The sequence below is a fragment of the Saccoglossus kowalevskii genome, chromosome 8, assembly GCF_978046115.1.
Source record: "Saccoglossus kowalevskii chromosome 8, keSacKowa6.1, whole genome shotgun sequence".
NCBI lineage: Eukaryota > Metazoa > Hemichordata > Enteropneusta > Harrimaniidae > Saccoglossus > Saccoglossus kowalevskii.
The window spans coordinates 38653783-38677232 of NC_140648.1; the positions used below are offsets into that span (position 1 = coordinate 38653783).

The 23450-nt window shown below is 35.3% G+C and overlaps 1 protein-coding gene across 1 annotated transcript in view; it reads right to left on the reverse strand.

Annotated features, from left to right (window-relative positions):
* Nucleotides 1-14579: 14579 nt before the first annotated feature.
* Nucleotides 14580-23450, reverse strand: part of LOC144355845 (transmembrane protein 145-like) — a 67550-nt gene continuing 58679 nt past the window's right edge. The window contains exon 13 of the mRNA XM_085502861.1: nt 14580-14852. Within this exon, the coding sequence (XP_085358987.1) occupies nt 14763-14852 (90 nt within the window). The 3' untranslated portion in view covers nt 14580-14762. The remainder of the gene's footprint in view (nt 14853-23450) is intronic.

The following is a 23450-nucleotide window of genomic DNA, read 5'->3' on the forward strand; positions in this document are numbered from 1 at the left end:
TCATTTATTCCCTTACTATCTAATGTATATTTGTTAGTTAAGAAGGAATTTATTTTATGTTGACTATGTGTTGAAGCAAGGTTATCCTGGTAATTAAAAACTGAAAGTTTATCCCAGACCCAGCTTTTAGGTAGATTATGTAAATTAATCATTATTATTGGTTTTATGTAATTTAATTATCTTATTTAATTTAAGTTGGCAAGAAATCTGGCAATGGTCTGAAAGATAAGTAAAATCATGGATTTTAAAATAATCAAAATAATCAATAATATCACAAGACGACAGGGTGTAATCAACTGTGCTTACTCCATTGTAATGGTAACATGTTATGTTACCACTACAATCTCCTGGCATTCTGCCATTCAGTATCCTCATATCACAATTTTGCAAAGGTCAATTAAAGCTTTACCGTATGCATTGACTGTAGTATCTCGATTGTTACGAACTGTTATTGTGTCATTATTATCTGGTGAAAATGGTAATGGTAAAAATGTATCATCAAAATCAGCATAATCCTTTAACATACCAGTTCTGCTGTTAAAGTCTCCTAGAATAACAATGTTACCAAACTGTGAGAATTTAGATATGTCCTTCTCCAAGTGTTCAAAAAAGTCAGGATTGCAGTGTTTTGAGTTCAGTGGGGGATTATAAACAAAACAGAGATAAGTATCCTTAAGTTGACCAAAAAATTTCTTCTTTAGTTTACACCAGAATTTTTCTTCAGAAGATGTATTTTCAATGATGTTCACTCCTTGTTTGATATCCTGCTTGATTAAGATTGTTAGTCCTCCACCTGTGTGATTGTTCCTTGTTATTGAGTAATTGTAATATCCAGGTATATTGAACGAAGATGCAGAGTGTTTGTCAAGCCAGGTTTCACCAAGACCAACAATGTCGTGACAATTAATGTCTTTAATGAAGTCATTTTCCTGAGTTTTCCTGGCTAAACTTTGTATGTTCCAATAAGACAATGATAATGATCTCCGTTGTGAAATGTTAATATTATTCCTAGTTTTCTGACAGCACATATTAATTCTAATTGGGGAAGTGTGGTCTATGACCGTACATTCCTGGCCAATGTGAAGGTGGTGAGTAGCCAAGGAACGATGTTAAAGGAAACTGCATATGAAATGGAACTGGATCTATTGGTCTGTAGTGTTGCTCATTGTCTCTTGGTCTGTACTGTTCCTCGTTGTTTCTTGGTCTGTATTGTACCTTGTTGTTTCTTGGTATGTGCACTTCCTTGGGTGTATCATAACTTCTGTTGTGACGATGTCTTGCATTGTTGTACCAGTGATTTGTTTTTTCTTGTCTGTTGACTCCAATCAGTGGCCCAATAGTGTCTTTGATGTTTTTCACCAGCTCAGCTGTTCCACGTTTGTTTAAATGTACTGCATCAATCAAGTGAGTTTCAGAAGTAATATTGTTGTTGTTGATGAAATGTACATTATTTCCATTAATCTTCTTCAATCTACTGTTGAAATTGTCTATTACTTTGTTAGTAGCTACATCATTTTTTCTGTGAATAACCGATGATATGCTTATCTTGACTGTGGGGTTCTTTTCTCTGATAGTATCAATCAAGGTGGTGTATTCTTCCATACACTCATCAACTTTGTGTTTATCGGCCAAGTTGTTGGTGCCAACATGAATCACAATATTTGCAACCTCTTTTACAATAGATGCTTTTTGGATGTGATCTGTTATGTCCTTTATCTTCCGTCCACGTAATGTCTTAACCTGTGTATTTCTATAAACTCCTCTAGCATTAATGTTCTTTAGCATTGAATCACCAATTATTAATGTTTGTACCTTTCTAGATGATCTGATCTTCTTAGTGACAGTTGTGAATTCACTGTTGGTAGAGATGTTACCGGTAGTTTGACTATCATCACTGTTGTCTTCTGGTGCAAGTACACTGTATTGGTTTCTTGTGTAGTTGTCTTGTGTATCATGCCTCAGTTCTCTGATATCTTTCCGTAGTTTGTCATTCTCACTTTGCAATATGTCAATTTCTTCCCCCCTCTTTTCAAGCTGTTGTTGTAAGTAATGTCTGTCTTGTTGCAGCTTGGTTAGGATTTCTTTTTCCTTTTCAACACATGACTATGCGGATTCTTGTAGAGCTGTTATTTTTGATATGGCTTTATCGTTGTTTATAAAACTTTTCTCAATACTTGTTATGCTTCTCTCTATTCTGTAAATTTTGCTCATCAGTGTGGCTATGGCTTCCCCATTCTGTATAGTTGTGCCAGTACCTGGTTTAGTTGCTTCATCCTTTCTCATTTTATTTTCCAGAAGTTTATTTATCTTCTGTATGTCTCTTGATTGTTTGGCTAGATTATCTTCCACTTTCATTAGTTTGTCCGTTAATTCCTGTGTGATTGAGCCCGATCTCATAATATTACAGTAATTTTTGTCAATTTGTTGAATGGACTTGAACATTTGTGACAAAGTTGCTGCTAGCTCTGTGTTGTCCAGGGATCCTCCATTATTTACAATAGGTGTTTTCGAGATGCGGCATGGGATTCTGGATGGAGTGTTAGCAATATTTGGCTTGGTAGATCTTGTTGGAGTTGTAGGTCTTTGCTTGGTTGATGTTGGTCCTTTACTTTGTGAATCGTTTTTTGTATTGCTTTCATCATAGTGTGTCTTTTGTGGTTTAATTGTGCTGGCTTCTAGTTCGTATTCCTCAGCGTTGAATCTAATTGTTTTTTTAGGATCACGCCTTGCTCTTGTATTTTTTGATACAGTATCTTCAGTAACTTCTGCTGATTCAAAATTCACATTTAAACCCAACAGTTCTTGTATTTTGGAGAACATCTCTCTTCCCACTGTTTCCATCCACTGGTTGTAATTGTTTCCTTGTATTAGTAAAGTGCCATTATCATACATCTTAATAGTAACTGTGTTGTCACCATCAGCAATACGGAGTTGTTCACTTTTTTCTTCACCTTTCTTGATGTAAGTGTACTTGTCTTCAGTGAATACAGCCTTGATCGCTTTCATCCACACTTCTTTCATATTTGTGTTTGACCGTATGGTGACACTGTTGTGGTTGAATTTAATTTCAACTTTCTTTCCAAAGTATCTTTCAATAAACTTTCTCATCTCTCCTGGATTTTGAACATTTTCTTTACTCCTTAAACTTATGCTGTTCCTAGAATCACCCATTTTGAGATTGACCTTCCTTTGTAATGTGATTATCAGCTTGTTAGTGTAAACAATATCAGCTTCTTCATGTAAACAATGTTAACTCATGCACTGTAGCCTTGACTTGGATATTCAACACAAGAACCAATGTCTAACTAACGTATGTCCCCAAAATGTTTGTTATAGGGAGGATTTTGGTGTCGAATATGTTTAAATAAACGTCATATGGGAGTGGTTTTAACAGTGACAAAGATCGAAAAGTATACAGAAGAACTTTTCTAGCTTGTTGTGCCAATAATTTGGTTGCCATGGACCATTGGAGTCTACAAGAAAACAGAATGCCAAGTTATTTATAATACGACACAGTTTCAAACACTTCGCCTCGGTACATCCGTTTCTCATTCTTGCATAATTGACCCCTACTCTTAAAAACAATAATCTTAGTTTTCCTTAAATTTACTGACATATTCCAGTTACCACAATACAAATCAAGTTTGTTTTCGAAAGACGCTGAAGACCAGTAATGGAATCGGCCACTAGTGCTACATCATTGGCGAAAAGGAGACAAAACAATTCCACAAGATCTGGAAATAATTGAACACCATGGTAATCAGATAAAGAAGCAATGTAAGTGGTATTTTAACATTGCCATTGAAGTATGCCATTGAACGTTTGAGTCACCAAGCCTGAATGGTCATGGTGGGAGGATCAAAGATGATATACTTAAATTCATATGGATGATTAAGGATCCATCATCTAAAGCAATTCCTGAATCTATCAGCTGTAAAACATGCAATAAAAGTAATACTATAGGCGATGCCAATGTAAGAACAGGGGCTTCCAATGCACTGACACATGGCTGTGAAAACTACTATGGGTGATTCTAGTATGTACATCATATTTCAGATAACTAGGATTTAGATAGCGATGTTGAATAAAATATACATGCGTTTGTATCGTTTAAAGGCCCAATTCACTTGCCCCGGGCAAGTGTGAATTGGAGGTGTGGCTATGCTAATGAGTGTTGTTAATCACTTGCATAGCCTATGACGCATCCTGTTTCAGCGGCCCAACATCACGTGACTTTGATTGACAGTAGTTAATTATTCGAGATTAGTAGCACGTCCCTTTCCCCGGTTCCTGTTTTTGACTTTTATCCGCCAAAATCTTAGCTCGTATACTATTTATTGTCATAAATACTACACACAGTCACTGCTGTGGTATTCATAGTCACATGCATCCACTTTTGCACAACATAATCGACCTGTAAGTTTGAGAAAACATGTCTTTATTGGAGCTTGGCCGGAGCTGTTTACTACAGCATGACAAGCAAGGAAATAATCCCTATTGTTTAGGAGCGTATTTATAGTATACCTGGGCCTTTAAGAATAGCATGTTTATGTTTATTGAGTTTGTGCCCAGTCTTGGACCAATGAAAATTGGCATCAGATTTGTGGATTAATTTATGCTGTTTTGTGCATGTTATACAAAGCAATTTCCAAACTATATGCCTTAATATGTTATCACTCTTTCAGAAACTTACTTGTTTCTGATATATTTTGAAGTAGCGTTATTAGCAAACTCATGCAAATCAATTATATATCATGTACAGCTATGATATTTTTTTTTGTACTTTGAAACATTCATGAGTTTTCTATCATAGTACGATACAAGATGAAAATCCAATTCTTTCAATATAAAAAAAAAATAGTGGCACCTTGATTAATACTGTCTCAAAAACAATATACACACATTAGAATACAATGTGTTTATCATAATCAATGATCTCCTCCAGTAGTGATAGTATCTAATCCCAATCAATTTTGGAAAATCATTAATGAATTGAAAAATTCTCAGAAAAATCAATCTAATCCTATTTCTGTAGAACAGTGGGAAGAATACTATAAAATATTAAACAAAGCTGATCAGAACAACAATTTGCAAAATAATATCATTTCTGATATGTCAGAAATGGAAAACAGAAATGAATCTAATAAACTTATTAACAATAAAATAACAGAAAAAGAGATAAAAAATGCTATTAAAAAACTTAAAAATAAAAAAGCACCTGGTTATGATGGCTTCTGCTCTGAGCTTTTGAAATGCAGCTCAGATTCGTTGATAAAACCATTAAAAAAACTTTTTAACCTTATTTTAGAGTCCGGAATTTATCCAAAGTCGTGGAATATTAGTATTATTTCACACATCTATAAAAAGGGTGATTCACACGACCCAGGAAACTACCGGGGAATAGCTGTATCAAGTTGTATGGGAAAAACATTCTGTATTATAATAAATAATAGAATTACCCAATACCTTGAAACAAATAACATAATTAACAATAATCAAGCAGGGTTCCGTAAAGGTCACCGCACAACAGACCACATTTTTGTATTGAAAACAATTGTTAAAAAATATCTCCAGCTAAATGGAAAATTATATGCATGCTTTATAGACTTCCAAAAAGCCTTCGATAGTGTCTGGCGTAATGGATTGTTTTATAAATTACTCAAAAATGAAATAAATGGCAAAATCTATAATATTATTAAAAATATGTATTGTAATACAAAAGCATGCATTCGTTTAGAAAACACAATCACGGATATATTTGAGACAACAAAAGGTGTGAGACAAGGCTGTGTTATAAGCCCCACACTATTTAATTTATATGTTAATGATATGAGTAAATACTTGGAAGACAGATCCCTTGATCAGGTCACACTACATAACACAAAAATTAACTCGCTACTTTACGCCGATGATCTGGTGCTAATTTCAATAACAGAAAATGGCCTACAAAATGCATTAAATAAACTGCAAGATTATTGCCAAAAATGGAAAATCAAAGTAAATCTTGCGAAAACTAAAATTCTTGTATTCAGAAGGGGAACACTACAAAGAAATGAACAATTCTATTATCAAAATGAAAAACTTTGCTGTGTCAACTCATATAATTATCTTGGAATAATCTTTCAGTCAAATGGTAAATTTACAGAAGCTAGAGACAACCTAGCAGATAAAGCAATCAAAGCCATGTATGCACTAAAGCAGTCTTTACCAAAAGAAACAGACTGTAAAACGTACATCCATCTGTTTAATATATGTATCAAACCAATTTTACTGTATGGATCTGAAATTTGGGGAATGGAAAATATGAGTAACAATAACTGGGACAAAACTAAAACAGAAAAAGTGCATCTAAAATTCATTAAACAACTACTTGGGCTTAATAAATACACAGCGAATAGTGCATGTCGGGGTGAAATTGGAGCATTTCCATTGATAACTGAAGTGAAAATCAATATGATTAAGTTCTGGTCCCGTGTCACAGACAAGTCACAAAATAATTATACAAAGATAGCGTTAAGCGATCAGACTTTGTCAAAAGCACAATGGGAAACATCAGTCAAAAATATCTTGAAAGATGTAGACCTCTCTAAAACATCACAGCTATCACATCAAAATATTAAGGAAATTAGCAGCACTATTAAACAACAATACATAACATACTGGAGAGAGAATATGACAAATGAAAAAACAAAACTGAGAACATACATTAAATTTAAAATTAATTACAATCTGGAAAATTACATTAATGTTTTGGATAATAATCAAAGAATATCAATGGCTAGATTCAGGACAAGTAGTCACAATCTAGCCATTGAAAAAGGCAGACATACCAATCCAAAAACCCCATTAGAAAATAGAATTTGTAAACAATGCCCATTACAGGAGATCGAAGACGAATTACACTTTCTTTTAGTTTGCCCACGATATCAAACAGATAGAAATGATTTTATTTCCAATATTTTATTCCCCAAAGAAATCATTACCAACCTGCAAAAATTCACATATTTAATGAAAAGTAATGACAGAAATATAATAAAACTTTTAGGGGAATTTTTACATAAATCATTTATTTTAAGAAATGAGCTTTTTTTGGATATAATACCTTGACTCTTTTTTTCTATTTTTTACGTTATCGTACTTTGATTTTTTTTTTTTTTAATTACTTATATATTTATTGCTGTAAACCAATAGAACATTTGTAATTCTAAGGATGCAATAAAGTTATTATTATTATTATTATTATTTGTTGCCATTGATTTTGAATTGAAGGTATAATTCTCATTTCATGCATACTCTTCAACACTTTTTGAACTTTTGAGAACTTTTCAACACTGAACTCCTTGTGTATGTTCACAAAAGAAGCAATGAAGTGGAACTGGTACTAACAAAGACATTCACAGCTCAAGGTCAACAGCCACTGACAACAACAACAAAGTTACATAACATACTGTAGTACATGACATCCAGAAATGAAGACACAATAACTCCATGCCAGTAAGTGTGAATAACAGTATACTCTAAAAAAAATTCTGGAAACATTCTACATGCTCAGATTGTTGATAGAAAACTTAAACTTGTGATATCACACACCAACTTTGTTTTAAACAAAGGACATATGCTGTTCAGCCATTAACAAACAAAACATTTACTAACAAAGCAACAAGACAAAGGAGCCATTATGTCAACTAAACCTGACCTACAATGTAACAGTGGCAACAAATCACAAGGAGAGGAAGATCTACAATCATTCTTAAATAAGTTCAACATTACAGAGGAGAATGAAATCAAAGTCAAATTTAACAAATCCTCAGTGACCCTACAATCTGACAGTAAGCTGAAAGGAATATGGTTACAGTGCCTGAAGCTGGCATATCCAGAACCAAGACATGAGTATAATGACAATAAAGAAGAGAAGACAACACAATTACGTCTAGTCAGCCAAAATGGAAATACAGTAACATTCAAAGTCTACCACAATGGTACCTTATTAATCCAGGGTAATTCATATATCTCATGGATAATGAATGAAGGGACCATGCTACTCAAATACATTCAGGGTAAGCTGCAACTAAAGATAACATCTAACAAACAGATTCTGAGAGAAGATATCCACAAAGAAATGTACAAAAGCCTCTGAAATACAGGGATGACATCTCTGAAATACAGGGATGACATCTCTGAAATACAGGGATGACATCTCTGATGATGATGAGGTTACATGTATGACAGACCAAACAAACACAAATGACATGCAATCTCCAAGTAAGGGTTCTAAGAAAACAAAGATGTTTACAACCACACAATCCAAAGTGAAAGAAAATCATACAGTCACACCTACTGATAAAAAAACAAAAGTCATCAACTAGTTATGCTGCCACACCACAAAGATCAGACTCTAAACTCAAGCATCTAAACACACCGTCCAAAATTCCATGCTTGACATCAAGTTCACCTGCATTAAATAACAGAGGATCATTAGACAACAGTGAATTGGCAGCTACCCTGAGCCAGATGTTTAAAACTATCCAACAAATTGATGATAATTACTGCACTATTATAAAAACAGAAACATTAACCCAAGAACTAACAGACCAGCTGAAAAATATTGAAAACAGTCTATCTCAACAGTCAAAAGAAATTCAAAAAATAAACAAAATATTGGAAAACAAAACAAGAAAAAATGAAGTCTGTAAAAGAGATGAAAGCACATCTTTAATGAATGAAGATATTATGAAACATAATAAAGAGACCACTGCAAACATGACCAGAATGGAGAAAAGTATAAACTCTATGGAGAAATCAATAACCATCATCACAGCATCTCAAGAACAGACCCGCTCATGTATACAAAAACAACAAGAAGCAATATCAAAGATGCAACAAGAGAGCACATGCGTCCATTACCAGCTGAAAAAGAAAGAAGAAGAAATAGATATGCTACAATGTGAAAACCATAAATTACATCAAACGATAACACAGCTGAAACCAAATCCGGTACAAGACATCCAGTCGTACAACCCTTTTGATATTCTTACAACAGTGAAGAGTAACACCATTGCCAACCCATTCAAACAAGATGATGCTGAAAAGGAATACAAAACAGTAACTCATAAGAAAGCCACAAGACCAAGAAAAAACATGCAAACACTCATCGTTGGTGACTCCATGCTTAAGAACATTGATGTAAAGGGAGTGTACAGAAATACATTTGTGAAAACTTTACGAGGACGGAAAATAAGAGACATTGATGCATACATCCAGGAAACAACTGAAGATGAGCTACAAAATGTTGTCATACATGCAGGCACAAACAATATAGCAGATAATGATACAGTGGACTCCTGTGTTGAAGACTTCACCACCATGATCAACAACATAAAGAAGAAACACCCATCAGCAAAGATATGTATCTCTTCAATAACCCATAGAAGAGGTGACAATGCAGATACATTGAACAAGAAGATAGACATCTTGAATGACAAGATGAAGATGATAACAAAAGAAGATATAATCTACATAGATAACAATAATATCCAACCTCAGCTTCACTTAAGTGATGATGTACATCTTAACAATCATGGAACTGCAATCTTGGTAAGAAATATGAAAAACACTATTGCACCTCTGATTGGTGTGAATCGACATGCCAGGAGATATGACAGACTAAATTCTAGATACAACAATGAACCCAACACAAGATACCACAATGACCAGAGAACAAATCAGATCTATCAAAGACCACCATCAACATCCAATCAAACAGTGTTCACTCGAGGCCCATCCTTCCATGCCGGTAATCATTATACCTACACCAATCGGTTAAGAGCATATGATCAAAGATCACATTTCAGAACTTAAGATGTGTTACACAATGAAACCAAAACACCATAAACAGATTGGAAAACGAGGAATCTCCATATCATATTGGAATGTACAGGGTATAAGACAAAAAATAGAAGATAATGACTTCATAAAATGCATAAAAAACCATGATATAATAGGTCTTGGGGAAACCTGGCTGAACAAGGACTCTCTGAATACACTCAACATACCAGGATACTACAGTCACTCAATAATAAGAAGTAAACAGCCAGGTGGAGGACTATCAATACTAATAAACGAACAAATCAAGAAAGGTATCAAAATTGAAGATGTAGACTCTGAAGACATGCTTTGGTGCAAGTTGAAAAAAGACTTTTTCAACTTAGAAGAGGATATCTATTTGTGCTATGTGTATCACCCACCAATGAATTCAAAACACTGCATGCCAGATTTCTTCACTAGACTAGAAAATAATATTGCAAACTATTCTCAACATGGAAACACTATTATACTAGGAGATTTTAATAGTAGGTCAGGGAGACTTGTTGACTTCATAGACAATAGTGATGAATTCACATCCTTGCCACGTTATTTTCAAAATGATATCACTGATACATTCCGAAATAACAGAGATGTTATAAGTAATACGCAGGGTAAAACTTTGACAGACCTATGTAAAACTTTGACAGACCTATGTAAAACTTGTGATGTTAGAATTCTGAATGGCAGAATACCAGGTGATTGTAGTGGTAACTTCACATGTTATCATTACAACGGGGCTAGCATCTTAGATTATGCAATAGCTGGATCTAAACTCATTGAGAAATTTCTGTACTTTAAAGTACATAATTTTACTTATATGTCAGACCACTGCCAGATTTCCTGCCTTCTTAGACTTGATAAAAACATTAAAGTTAAACTAGATAGAATTAGTACAAATACAAATACTCTAAATAATCTGCCAAATAGTTATATATGGGATAAACTATCAGTGTTTAATTATCATGATACCCTAGCCTCTAAAGCTATTCAAGATAAAATCAAAACTTTCCTAAATAATAATTACAATGAAGATAAAGACATAAATAAAGCAGTGGATGATTTTAACTCAATAGTCACCAGTTCAGCTAATCAGGTATTTCGTAGGAAAAATAATAAAAATAACAATAACAAATTTAAACCAAAGAATAACAAAAGATGGTTTGATAAGGAGTGTAAAATTCTCAAAAAAGATGTATCTGAAACAGCCAAACTACTTAATAAATTCCCTTATGACACTAAACTAAGAGAAACATTTTTTGGCAAGAAAAAAAAATTCAAAAAAATGATTAAATACAAAAGAAAAAAGGAGGAAAATATAATCGTTAACAAATTAAAACAACTTAACAATAACAACCCTATAGAATTCTGGAAAATCATTAACAATTTAAGAGACTCAAATAAGGATCAGGATAATCAAATCTCACCAGAGAAATGGGTTGATTATTATAAAAAGTTAAACAGCAATGACAAGATGAATGACTTTCAAAATCAATCTAATCCAATTCCACCAAAATGGAAAGAATTCTATGGACAATTAAATAATAATGCTACTGATTATAATAATACTGTTTTTCAAAAACAGATAATCTCTAACATCTCAGCTATGGAAGAAAAAGAACATTTTAAAAATTATAATTTAAATAATGAGATATCTGAAAAAGAAATTAGGCTAGCCATTAAAAAACTAAAGAGTAAAAAATCATCAGGATATGATGGTTATTGCCCAGAATTACTTAAATACAGTTCAGACTTCCTAATTCACCCCCTACATAAATTATTTAATATAATCCTAGACTCGGGTATTTATCCAGATCTTTGGAATATTAGTATTATCTCTCATATTTTCAAGAAAGGAGACAAAACTGACCCAGATAATTATAGAGGAATAGCTGTATCTAGTTGTGTAGGTAAAACTTTCTGTAGTATAATTAACACTAGAATTAGTCAATATACTGAAGATAATAACATTACAAATAATAACCAGGCAGGATTTCGTAGGGGATATCGTACTACAGATCAGATATTTGTATTGAAAACTATTGTCAACAAATACTTGAAATCAAAGGGAAAATTGTATTCATGTTTCATAGACTTTCGAAAAGCATTTGATAAAATCTGGAGACAGGGGCTTTTCTATAAATTACTTAATAATGGTATAAATGGGAAAATCTATAACATCATTAAAAATATGTATCTAAATACAAAATCATGCATTCGTTTCAAAAATAAAATTACACCCATATTTGAAACGACCAAGGGTGTTAGGCAGGGTTGTGTCATTAGCCCAATGCTTTTTAATTTGTTTATTAATGACTTAAATAATTCACTAGAAGATGAATCATTAAATCCAGTTACATTGAATAACTGTAAAATTAGTTCCCTACTCTATGCAGATGATCTAGTGTTAATATCTGAAACAAAAAATGGTCTACAAAATGCACTAAATAGTTTAGAGGTTTATTGTCATAAATGGAAACTTCAGGTAAATCTGACAAAAACAAAAGTTGTTATTTTCAGACGAGGAACACTAAAAAATACAGAAAAATTCTATTATAATGAACAAAATATTACCTGTGTAGACATGTACAACTACCTGGGTATAAACATAAAGTCAAATGGCTGCTACACTGAAGCCAAACAAAATTCAGCAGATAAAGCAGCCAGAGCAATGTATGCATTGAAACAGTTCCTACCATCAGAAACAAATTGTAGAACTTTCATCCATCTTTTTAAAAGGTGTATTCAACCAATATTATTGTACGGGTCTGAAATCTGGGGTCATGAAATTCAAGATTACAACAAATGGGACAAAACAATAACAGAAAAGACACAATTGAATTTTTACAAACAACTACTAGGATTGAACAAATTTGTGACAAACATTGCATGCAGAGCTGAAGTAGGAGAATTCCCACTCTTAGTAGACATTAGGATCAATTTAATAAAATACTGGACTCGTATCAGTAAATTACCAGTCAATAATATCACAAAACAAGCATACCTTGAACAAAAGAAATCAAATTTACAATGGTATTCTTCAATACAAAAAATTATGAACAACATGAATTTTTCACGAGAACAACAGAATGATTTGTTAACAAAACATATACAGCAAATTGGCAAAGTTGTCAAACAAAAATACATAAATTTCTGGAGAAAAAATATAACCGAAAAAACAAAACTGAGAACTTATGAAAAATTCAAAGACTCTTATAATTTTGAAAAATACTTGGATGTGTTGAATTTGAAGCAAAGAATTTCAATGACAAAATTTCGAACTAGTAATCACAATCTAGCAATAGAAAAAGGGAGGCATATGCAACCAAAAATACCTACTGAAAATAGAATTTGCAAACAATGTACACAGAATAAAATAGAAGATGAGCTGCACTTTGTCATGATATGTCCACAATATAAAGTAATACGCCAACAAATCATTCAAGACATTACATTTACAGAAGAAACACAGGATGATCTCCAGAAATTTAAGTTCTTGATGACTTCAAAAGATGATGTAATAATATTAAAAAAAGATTGGCAATTATATTCATAACGCATTTCAATCAAGGAATGAAAATGACATTTGATATGTAACACTTGCTTTATCCTATTAACAACTAACTTTCTTTTTGTAGTAGTAGTTATCACAACTAATCTTTATTGCTATTAACTGATAGAAACATTGTATTTCTAAGGATGCAATAAAGTTATTATTATTATTATTATTATTATTATTATTATTACTCTGATGTGATATCCAATTGAACCAATGCAAATAGACAAACATTACAATGAAATTCCAACGCAAGTCATATACCACTTTCATTATCATCACAATGTTTAAATAATCACAATGCAATTTAAACCCATACCGCTGTATCATTATTTTAACATTTAAAAGTATTGAAAATTGGGTAATTATTATGCATAGATTTCAACCCAAAACTAATCAGGTATGTGAATTGTCCTATGACCTCTATCTAACAAGTTACATTGAAAAATACATGAACAGATACATGAACAAACAAAGAAGAAATGGACACGATATTACAACATCACAACATTTTATTCAGGTAATGAAAAGAGTAAAATATGTCAAGTATCCAATATGAACAATACAGTTTTGTTTGTCTGCAACACAGCCAGCTTACATAGTACAGACGAACCTGTGTGTAATGACAACCCAAAATTTTCCTCTATAGAAAGATGATCTTTATATGGAGGTTATTTAATTAATTCATGAATAAAATATATAACAATATTTTTCCAGGAGGTATTTGAAGATTTTGAATAAAAGTATGTTCTTTGTGTTGATTAAATTGTAGTGGAAAAGTTGGTAACATTTTATATAATAGAAAAGTATAAACTACATTTTTCTAGCTATAGATTTATATATAGGAAAGTATTTTCAAATAATATGTATGAATTGGCAATTCAACAGCCATTTCCATATAATGAAAACACCATCATTATAAAATTCACTCAAATTAGCATAATTTTTATGATTTCTGGACACAAACAATTACCTCCACTATATACATCATTTTTTCGCTTCTATGACAAGCAAAATTTTAAAAATGTATTCTTGACAGAGGAAACTATTTTCTTCCGATCGGGTATTTTCATCTTTACATCATACTTTTGAGTAGTGTTGTGGGTGAGAATATCAAACTACTGTCTTATTGTAAGTGCAAATAACCAAACAAAGTCAAAGCTTATAATAAATTTCCACTATATTCATCAAAAAATGTTCTTTTACATAGTATGTTACATAATACAAACAAGAAATATCGTATTTTAGGTACATTCATTTATAATTTGCCATATCAACATTTTGAGATGTAATATATTTTTGAGAAAGATGAAGTAAAATGATCATAATAGATAATATACCACTGCTAAACATCTACTGTTTTTTCAACTTCAAAATCTTCAACCCAAGGTTTTGGATCCGCATACACATTGCTTTCAACATTACTATTATCCACCTGTTAGAAAAGAAAATATTAAAAGTACATGTTAAGATGAAGTAATATAGTTTACTGGCTCTCAATCAACTGACACATTTATGAAGGCAACTAAACCGTGATCCCTTGTCATATAATTCAGTTAATGACTACTATTATGAATTAAAATTGATGGGAGTGTGACTATGAATAGACAGAGAGAAACAAATAATTTCATGAGAAAAATATTGTATCGTTTTATTAGGTATGCATATTCAACAACATGCTTTGAATTGAACTATCCCTTCAACAATAACTATCATGACTATTCTGGCAAAGAGATCAGGATGTGTTTTCATACTTTGCAAAGAGATGATTCAACCATGTCTGTCTGGAAAACCTTAATTTCATATTATTTTATAATCACCAAAGAGAAGTAATGCCTTTTATCTGGCACATAGTGAACAAGATATGTGTCAGTTTTGAAAGTTTTGAAAGCCAGCTTAAAGCGGGCTAAATATAAAGTTTTGCTTGGACTGTTGTACTGTTCAGACAGCATTAATACATTACACCCCTGACAAGATCATAGCCAGCACATGTTTAGACAGCACTCATGGATTACACCTGACAAGATCATAGCCAACACATGTTCAGACAGCACTTATAGATTACACCTGACAAGATCATAGCCAACACATGTTCAGACAGCACTCATAGAATACACCTGACAAGATCATAGCCAACACATGTTCAGACAGCACTCATAGATTACACCTGACAAAATCATAGCCAACACATGTTCAGACAGCACTTATAAATTACACCTGACAAGATCATAGCCAACACATGTTCAGACAGCACTCATAGATTACACCTGACAAGATCATAGCCAACACATGTTCAGACAGCACTCATAGATTACACCTGACAAGATCATAGCCAGCACATGTTCAGACAGCACTCATAGATTACACCTGACAAGATCATAGCCAACACATGTTCAGACAACACTCATAAATTACACCTGACAAGATCATAGCCAACACATGTTCAGACAACACTTATAGATTACACCTGAAAAGATCATAGCCAACACATGTTCAGACAGCACTCATAGATTACACCTGACAAGATCATAGCCAACACATGTTCAGACAGCACTCATAGATTACACCTGACAAGATCATAGCCAACACATGTTCAGACAGCACTCATAGATTACACCTGAAAAGATCATAGCCAACACATGTTCAGACAGCACTCATAGATTACACCTGACAAGATCATAGCCAGCACATGTTCAGACAGCACTCATAGATTACACCTGACAAGATCATAGCCAACACATGTTCAGACAGCACTCATAGAATACACCTGACAAGATCAGAGCCAGCACATGTTCAGACAGCACTCATAGATTACACCTGACAAGATCATAGCCAACACATGTTCAGACAGCACTCATAGATTACACCTGACAAGATCATAGCCAACACATGTTCAGACAACACTCATAGATTACACCTGACAAGATCATAGCCAGCACATGTTCAGACAGCACTCGTAGATTACATCTGACAAGACCATAGCCAACACATGTTCAGACAGCACTCATAGAATACACCTGACAAGATCATAGCCAACACATGTTTAGACAGCACTCATAGATTACACCTGAAAAGATCATAGCCAACACATGTTCAGACAGCACTCATAGATTACACCTGACAAGATCATAGCCAACACATGTTCAGACAGCACTCATAGATTACACCTGAAAAGATCATAGCCAACACATGTTCAGACAGCACTCATAGATTACACCTGACAAGATCATAGCCAGCACATGTTCAGACAACACTTATAAATTACACCTGACAAGATCATAGCCAACACATGTTCAGACAACACTCATAGAATACACCTGACAAGATCATAGCCAGCACATGTTCAGACAGCACTCATAGAATACACCTGACAAGATCATAGCCAACACATGTTCAGACAACACTCATAGATTACACCTGACAAGATCATAGCCAGCACATGTTCAGACAGCACTCATAGAATACACCTGACAAGATCATAGCCAACACATGTTCAGACAACACTTATAAATTACACCTGACAAGATTATAGCCAACACATGTTCAGACAACACTCATAGATTACACCTGACAAGATCATAGCCAACACATGTTCAGACAGCACTCATAGATTACACCTGACAAGATCATAGCCAGCACATGTTCAGACAGCACTCATAGATTACACCTGACAAAATCATAGCCAGCACATGTTCAGACAGCACTCATAGATTACACCTGACAAGATCATAGCCAACACATGTTCAGACAGCACTCATAGATTACACCTGACAAGATCATAGCCAACACATGTTCAGACAGCACTCATAGAATACACCTGACAAGATCATAGCCAACACATGTTCAGACAGCACTCATAGATTACACCTGACAAGATCATAGCCAGCACATGTTCAGACAGCACTCATAGATTACACCTGACAAGATCATAGCCAACACATGTTCAGACAGCACTCATAGAATACACCTGACAAGATCATAGCCAACACATGTTCAGACAGCACTCATAGATTACACCTGACAAGATCATAGCCAACACATGTTCAGACAACACTTATAAATTACACCTGACAAGATCATAGCCAACACATGTTCAGACAACACTTATAGATTACACCTGACAAGATCACAGCCAACACATGTTCAGACAACACTTATAAATTACACCTGACAAGATCATAGCCAACACATGTTCACACAACACTCATAGATTACACCTGACAAGATCATAGCCAACACATGTTCAGACAGCGCTCATAGATTACACCTGACAAGATCATAGGCAACACATGTTTAGACAACACTCATTGAATACACCTGACAAGATCATAGCCAGCACATGTTCAGACAACACTCATAGATTACACCTGACAAGATCATAGCCAACACATGTTCAGACAACACTCATAGATTACACCTGACAAGATCATAGCCAACACATGTTTAGACAACACTCATTGAATACACCTGACAAGATCATAGCCAGCACATGTTCAGACAGCACTCATAGATTACACCTGACAAGATCATAGCCAGCACATGTTCAGACAGCACTCATAGATTACACCTGACAAGATCATAGCCAACACATGTTCAGACAACACTCATAGATTACACCTGACAAGATCATAGCCAACACATGTTCAGACAACACTCATAGATTACACCTGACAAGATCATAGCCAACACATGTTCAGACAGCACTCATAGAATACCCCTGACAAGATCATAGCCAACACATGTTCAGACAACACTTATAGATTACACCTGACAAGATCATAGCCAACACATGTTCAGACAGCACTCATAGATTACACCTGACAAGATCATAGCCAACACATGTTCAGACAGCACTCATAGATTACACCTGACAAGATCATAGCCAACACATGTTCAGACAGCACTCATAGATTACACCTGACAAGATCATAGCCAACACATGTTCAGACAGCACTCATAGAATACACCTGACAAGATCATAGCCAACACATGTTCAGACAGCACTCATAGATTACACCTGACAAGATCATAGCCAGCACATGTTCAGACAGCACTCATAGATTACACCTGACAAGATCATAGCCAACACATGTTCAGACAGCACTCATAGAATACACCTGACAAGATCATAGCCAACACATGTTCAGACAGCACTCATAGAATACACCTGACAAGATCATAGCCAACACATGTTCAGACAACACTTATAGATTACACCTGACAAGATTACAGCCAACACATGTTCAGACAACACATATAAATTACACCTGACAAGATAATAGCCAACACATGTTCAGACAACACTTATAGATTACACCTGACAAGATCACAGCCAACACATGTTCAGACAACACTTATAAATTACACCTGACAAGATAATAGCCAACACATGTTCAGACAACACTTATAGATTACACCTGACAAGATCACAGCCAACACATGTTCAGACAACACTTATAAATTACACCTGACAAGATCATAGCCAACACATGTTCACACAACACTCATAGATTACACCTGACAAGATCATAGCCAACACATGTTCAGACAGCACTCATAGATTACACCTGACAAGATCACAGCCAACACATGTTCAGACAACACTTAAAAATTACACCTGACAAGATCATAGCCAACACATGTTCACACAACACTCATAGATTACACCTGACAAGATCATAGCCAACACATGTTCAGACAGCGCTCATAGATTACACCTGACAAGATCATAGGCAACACATGTTTAGACAACACTCATTGAATACACCTGACAAGATCATAGCCAGCACATGTTCAGACAACACTCATAGATTACACCTGACAAGATCATAGCCAACACATGTTCAGACAACACTCATAGATTACACCTGACAAGATCATAGCCAACACATGTTTAGACAACACTCATTGAATACACCTGACAAGATCATAGCCAGCACATGTTCAGACAGCACTCATAGATTACACCTGACAAGATCATAGCCAGCACATGTTCAGACAGCACTCATAGATTACACCTGACAAGATCATAGCCAACACATGTTCAGACAACACTCATAGATTACACCTGACAAGATCATAGCCAACACATGTTCAGACAACACTCATAGATTACACCTGACAAGATCATAGCCAACACATGTTCAGACAGCACTCATAGAATACCCCTGACAAGATCATAGCCAACACATGTTCAGACAACACTTATAGATTACACCTGACAAGATCATAGCCAACACATGTTCAGACAGCACTCATAGATTACACCTGACAAGATCATAGCCAACACATGTTCAGACAGCACTCATAGATTACACCTGACAAGATCATAGCCAACACATGTTCAGACAGCACTCATAGATTACACCTGACAAGATCATAGCCAACACATGTTCAGACAGCACTCATAGAATACACCTGACAAGATCATAGCCAACACATGTTCAGACAGCACTCATAGATTACACCTGACAAGATCATAGCCAGCACATGTTCAGACAGCACTCATAGATTACACCTGACAAGATCATAGCCAACACATGTTCAGACAGCACTCATAGAATACACCTGACAAGATCATAGCCAACACATGTTCAGACAGCACTCATAGAATACACCTGACAAGATCATAGCCAACACATGTTCAGACAACACTTATAGATTACACCTGACAAGATTACAGCCAACACATGTTCAGACAACACATATAAATTACACCTGACAAGATAATAGCCAACACATGTTCAGACAACACTTATAAATTACACCTGACAAGATCATAGCCAACACATGTTCAGACAACACTTATAAATTACACCTGACAAGATCATAGCCAACACATGTTCACACAACACTCATAGATTACACCTGACAAGATCATAGCCAACACATGTTCAGACAGCACTCATAGATTACACCTGACAAGATCATAGCCAACACATGTTCAGACAACACTTATAGATTACACCTGACAAGATCACAGCCAACACCTGTTCAGACAACACTTATAAATTACACCTGACAAGATCATAGCCAACACATGTTCAGACAACACTCATAGATTACACCTGACAAGATCACAGCCAACACATGTTCAGACAACACTCATAGAATACACCTGACAAGATCATAGCCAACACATGTTCAGACAGCACTCACAGATTACACCTGACAAGATCATAGCCAACACATGTTCAGACAGCACTCATAGATTACACCTGACAAGATCATAGCCAACACATGTTCAGACAGCACTCATAGATTACACCTGACAAGATCATAGCCAACACATGTTCAGACAGCACTCATAGATTACACCTGACAAGATCATAGCCAACACATGTTCACACAACACTCATAGATTACACCTGACAAGATCATAGCCAACACATGTTCAGACAGCACTCATAGATTACACCTGACAAGATCATAGCCAACACATGTTCAGACAACACTTATAGATTACACCTGACAAGATCACAGCCAACACCTGTTCAGACAACACTTATAAATTACACCTGACAAGATCATAGCCAACACATGTTCAGACAACACTCATAGATTACACCTGACAAGATCACAGCCAACACATGTTCAGACAACACTCATAGAATACACCTGACAAGATCATAGCCAACACATGTTCAGACAGCACTCACAGATTACACCTGACAAGATCTTAGCCAACACATGTTCAGACAGCACTCATAGATTACACCTGACAAGATCATAGCCAACACATGTTCAGACAGCACTCATAGATTACACCTGACAAGATCATAGCCAACACATGTTCAAACAGCACTCATAGATTACACCTGACAAGATCATAGCCAGCACATGTTCAGAAAACACTTATAAATTACACCTGACAAGATCATAGCCAACACATGTTCAGACAACACTCATAGAATACATCTGACAAGATCATAGTCAACACATGTTCAGACAGCACTCATAGATTACACCTCACAAGATCATAGCCAACACATGTTCAGACAGCACTCATAGATTACACCTGACAAGATCATAGCCAGCACATGTTCAGACAACACTTATAGATTACACCTGACAAGATCATTGCCAACACATGTTCAGAAAACACTTATAAATTACACCTGACAAGATCATAGCCAACACATGTTCAGACAACACTCATAGAATACACCTGACAAGATCATAGCCAACACATGTTCAGACAGCACTCACAGATTACACCTGACAAGATCATAGCCAACACATGTTCAGACAGCACTCATAGATTACACCTGACAAGATCACAGCCAACACATGTTCAGACAACACTCATAGAATACACCTGACAAGATCATAGCCAACACATGTTCAGACAGCACTCACAGATTACACCTGACAAGATCATAGCCAACACATGTTCAGACAGCACTCATAGATTACACCTGACAAGATCATAGCCAACACATGTTCAGACAGCACTCATAGATTACACCTGACAAGATCATAGCCAACACATGTTCAGACAGCACTCATAGATTACACCTGACAAGATCATAGCCAGCACATGTTCAGAAAACACTTATAAATTACACCTGACAAGATCATAGCCAACACATGTTCAGACAACACTCATAGAATACACCTGACAAGATCATAGTCAACACATGTTCAGACAGCACTCATAGATTACACCTCACAAGATCATAGCCAACACATGTTCAGACAGCACTCATAGATTACACCTGACAAGATCATAGCCAGCACATGTTCAGACAACACTTATAGATTACACCTGACAAGATCATAGCCAACACATGTTCAGAAAACACTTATAAATTACACCTGACAAGATCATAGCCAACACATGTTCAGACAACACTCATAGAATACACCTGACAAGATCATAGTCAACACATGTTCAGACAGCACTCATAGATTACACCTGACAAGATCATAGCCAGCACATGTTCAGACAGCACTCATACATTACACCTGACAAGATCATAGCCAACACATGTTTAGACAACACTCATTGAATACACCTGACAAGATCATAGCCAGCACATGTTCAGACAACACTCATAGATTACACCTGACAAGATCATAGCCAACACATGTTTAGACAACACTCATTGAATACACCTGACAAGAACATAGCCAACACATGTTCAGACAGCACTCATAGATTACACCTGAAAAGATCATAGCCAGCACATGTTCAGACAGCACTCATAGATTACACCTGACAAGATCATAGCCAGCACATGTTCAGACAGCACTCATAGATTACACCTGACAAGATCATAGCCAACACATGTTCAGACAGCACTCATAGAATACCCCTGACAAGATCATAGCCAACACATGTTCAGACAACACTCATAGATTACACCTGACAAGATCATAGCCAACACATGTTCAGACAGCACTCATAGAATACCCCTGACAAGATCATAGCCAACACATGTTCAGACAGCACTCATAGATTACACCTGACAAGATCATAGCCAACACATGTTTAGACAACACTCATTGAATACACCTGACAAGAACATAGCCAACACATGTTCAGACAGCACTCATAGATTACACCTGAAAAGATCATAGCCAGCACATGTTCAGACAGCACTCATAGATTACACCTGACAAGATCATAGCCAGCACATGTTCAGACAGCACTCATAGATTACACCTGACAAGATCATAGCCAACACATGTTCAGACAGCACTCATAGAATACCCCTGACAAGATCATAGCCAACACATGTTCAGACAACACTTATAGATTACACCTGACAAGATCATAGCCAACACATGTTCAGACAGCACTCATAGAATACCCCTGACAAGATCATAGCCAACACATGTTCAGACAGCACTCATAGATTACACCTGACAAGATCATAGCCAACACATGTTCAGACAGCACTCATAGAATACACCTGACAAGATCATAGCCAACACATGTTCAGACAGCACTCATAGAATACACCTGACAAGATCATAGCCAACACATGTTCAGACAACACTTATAGATTACACCTGACAAGATTACAGC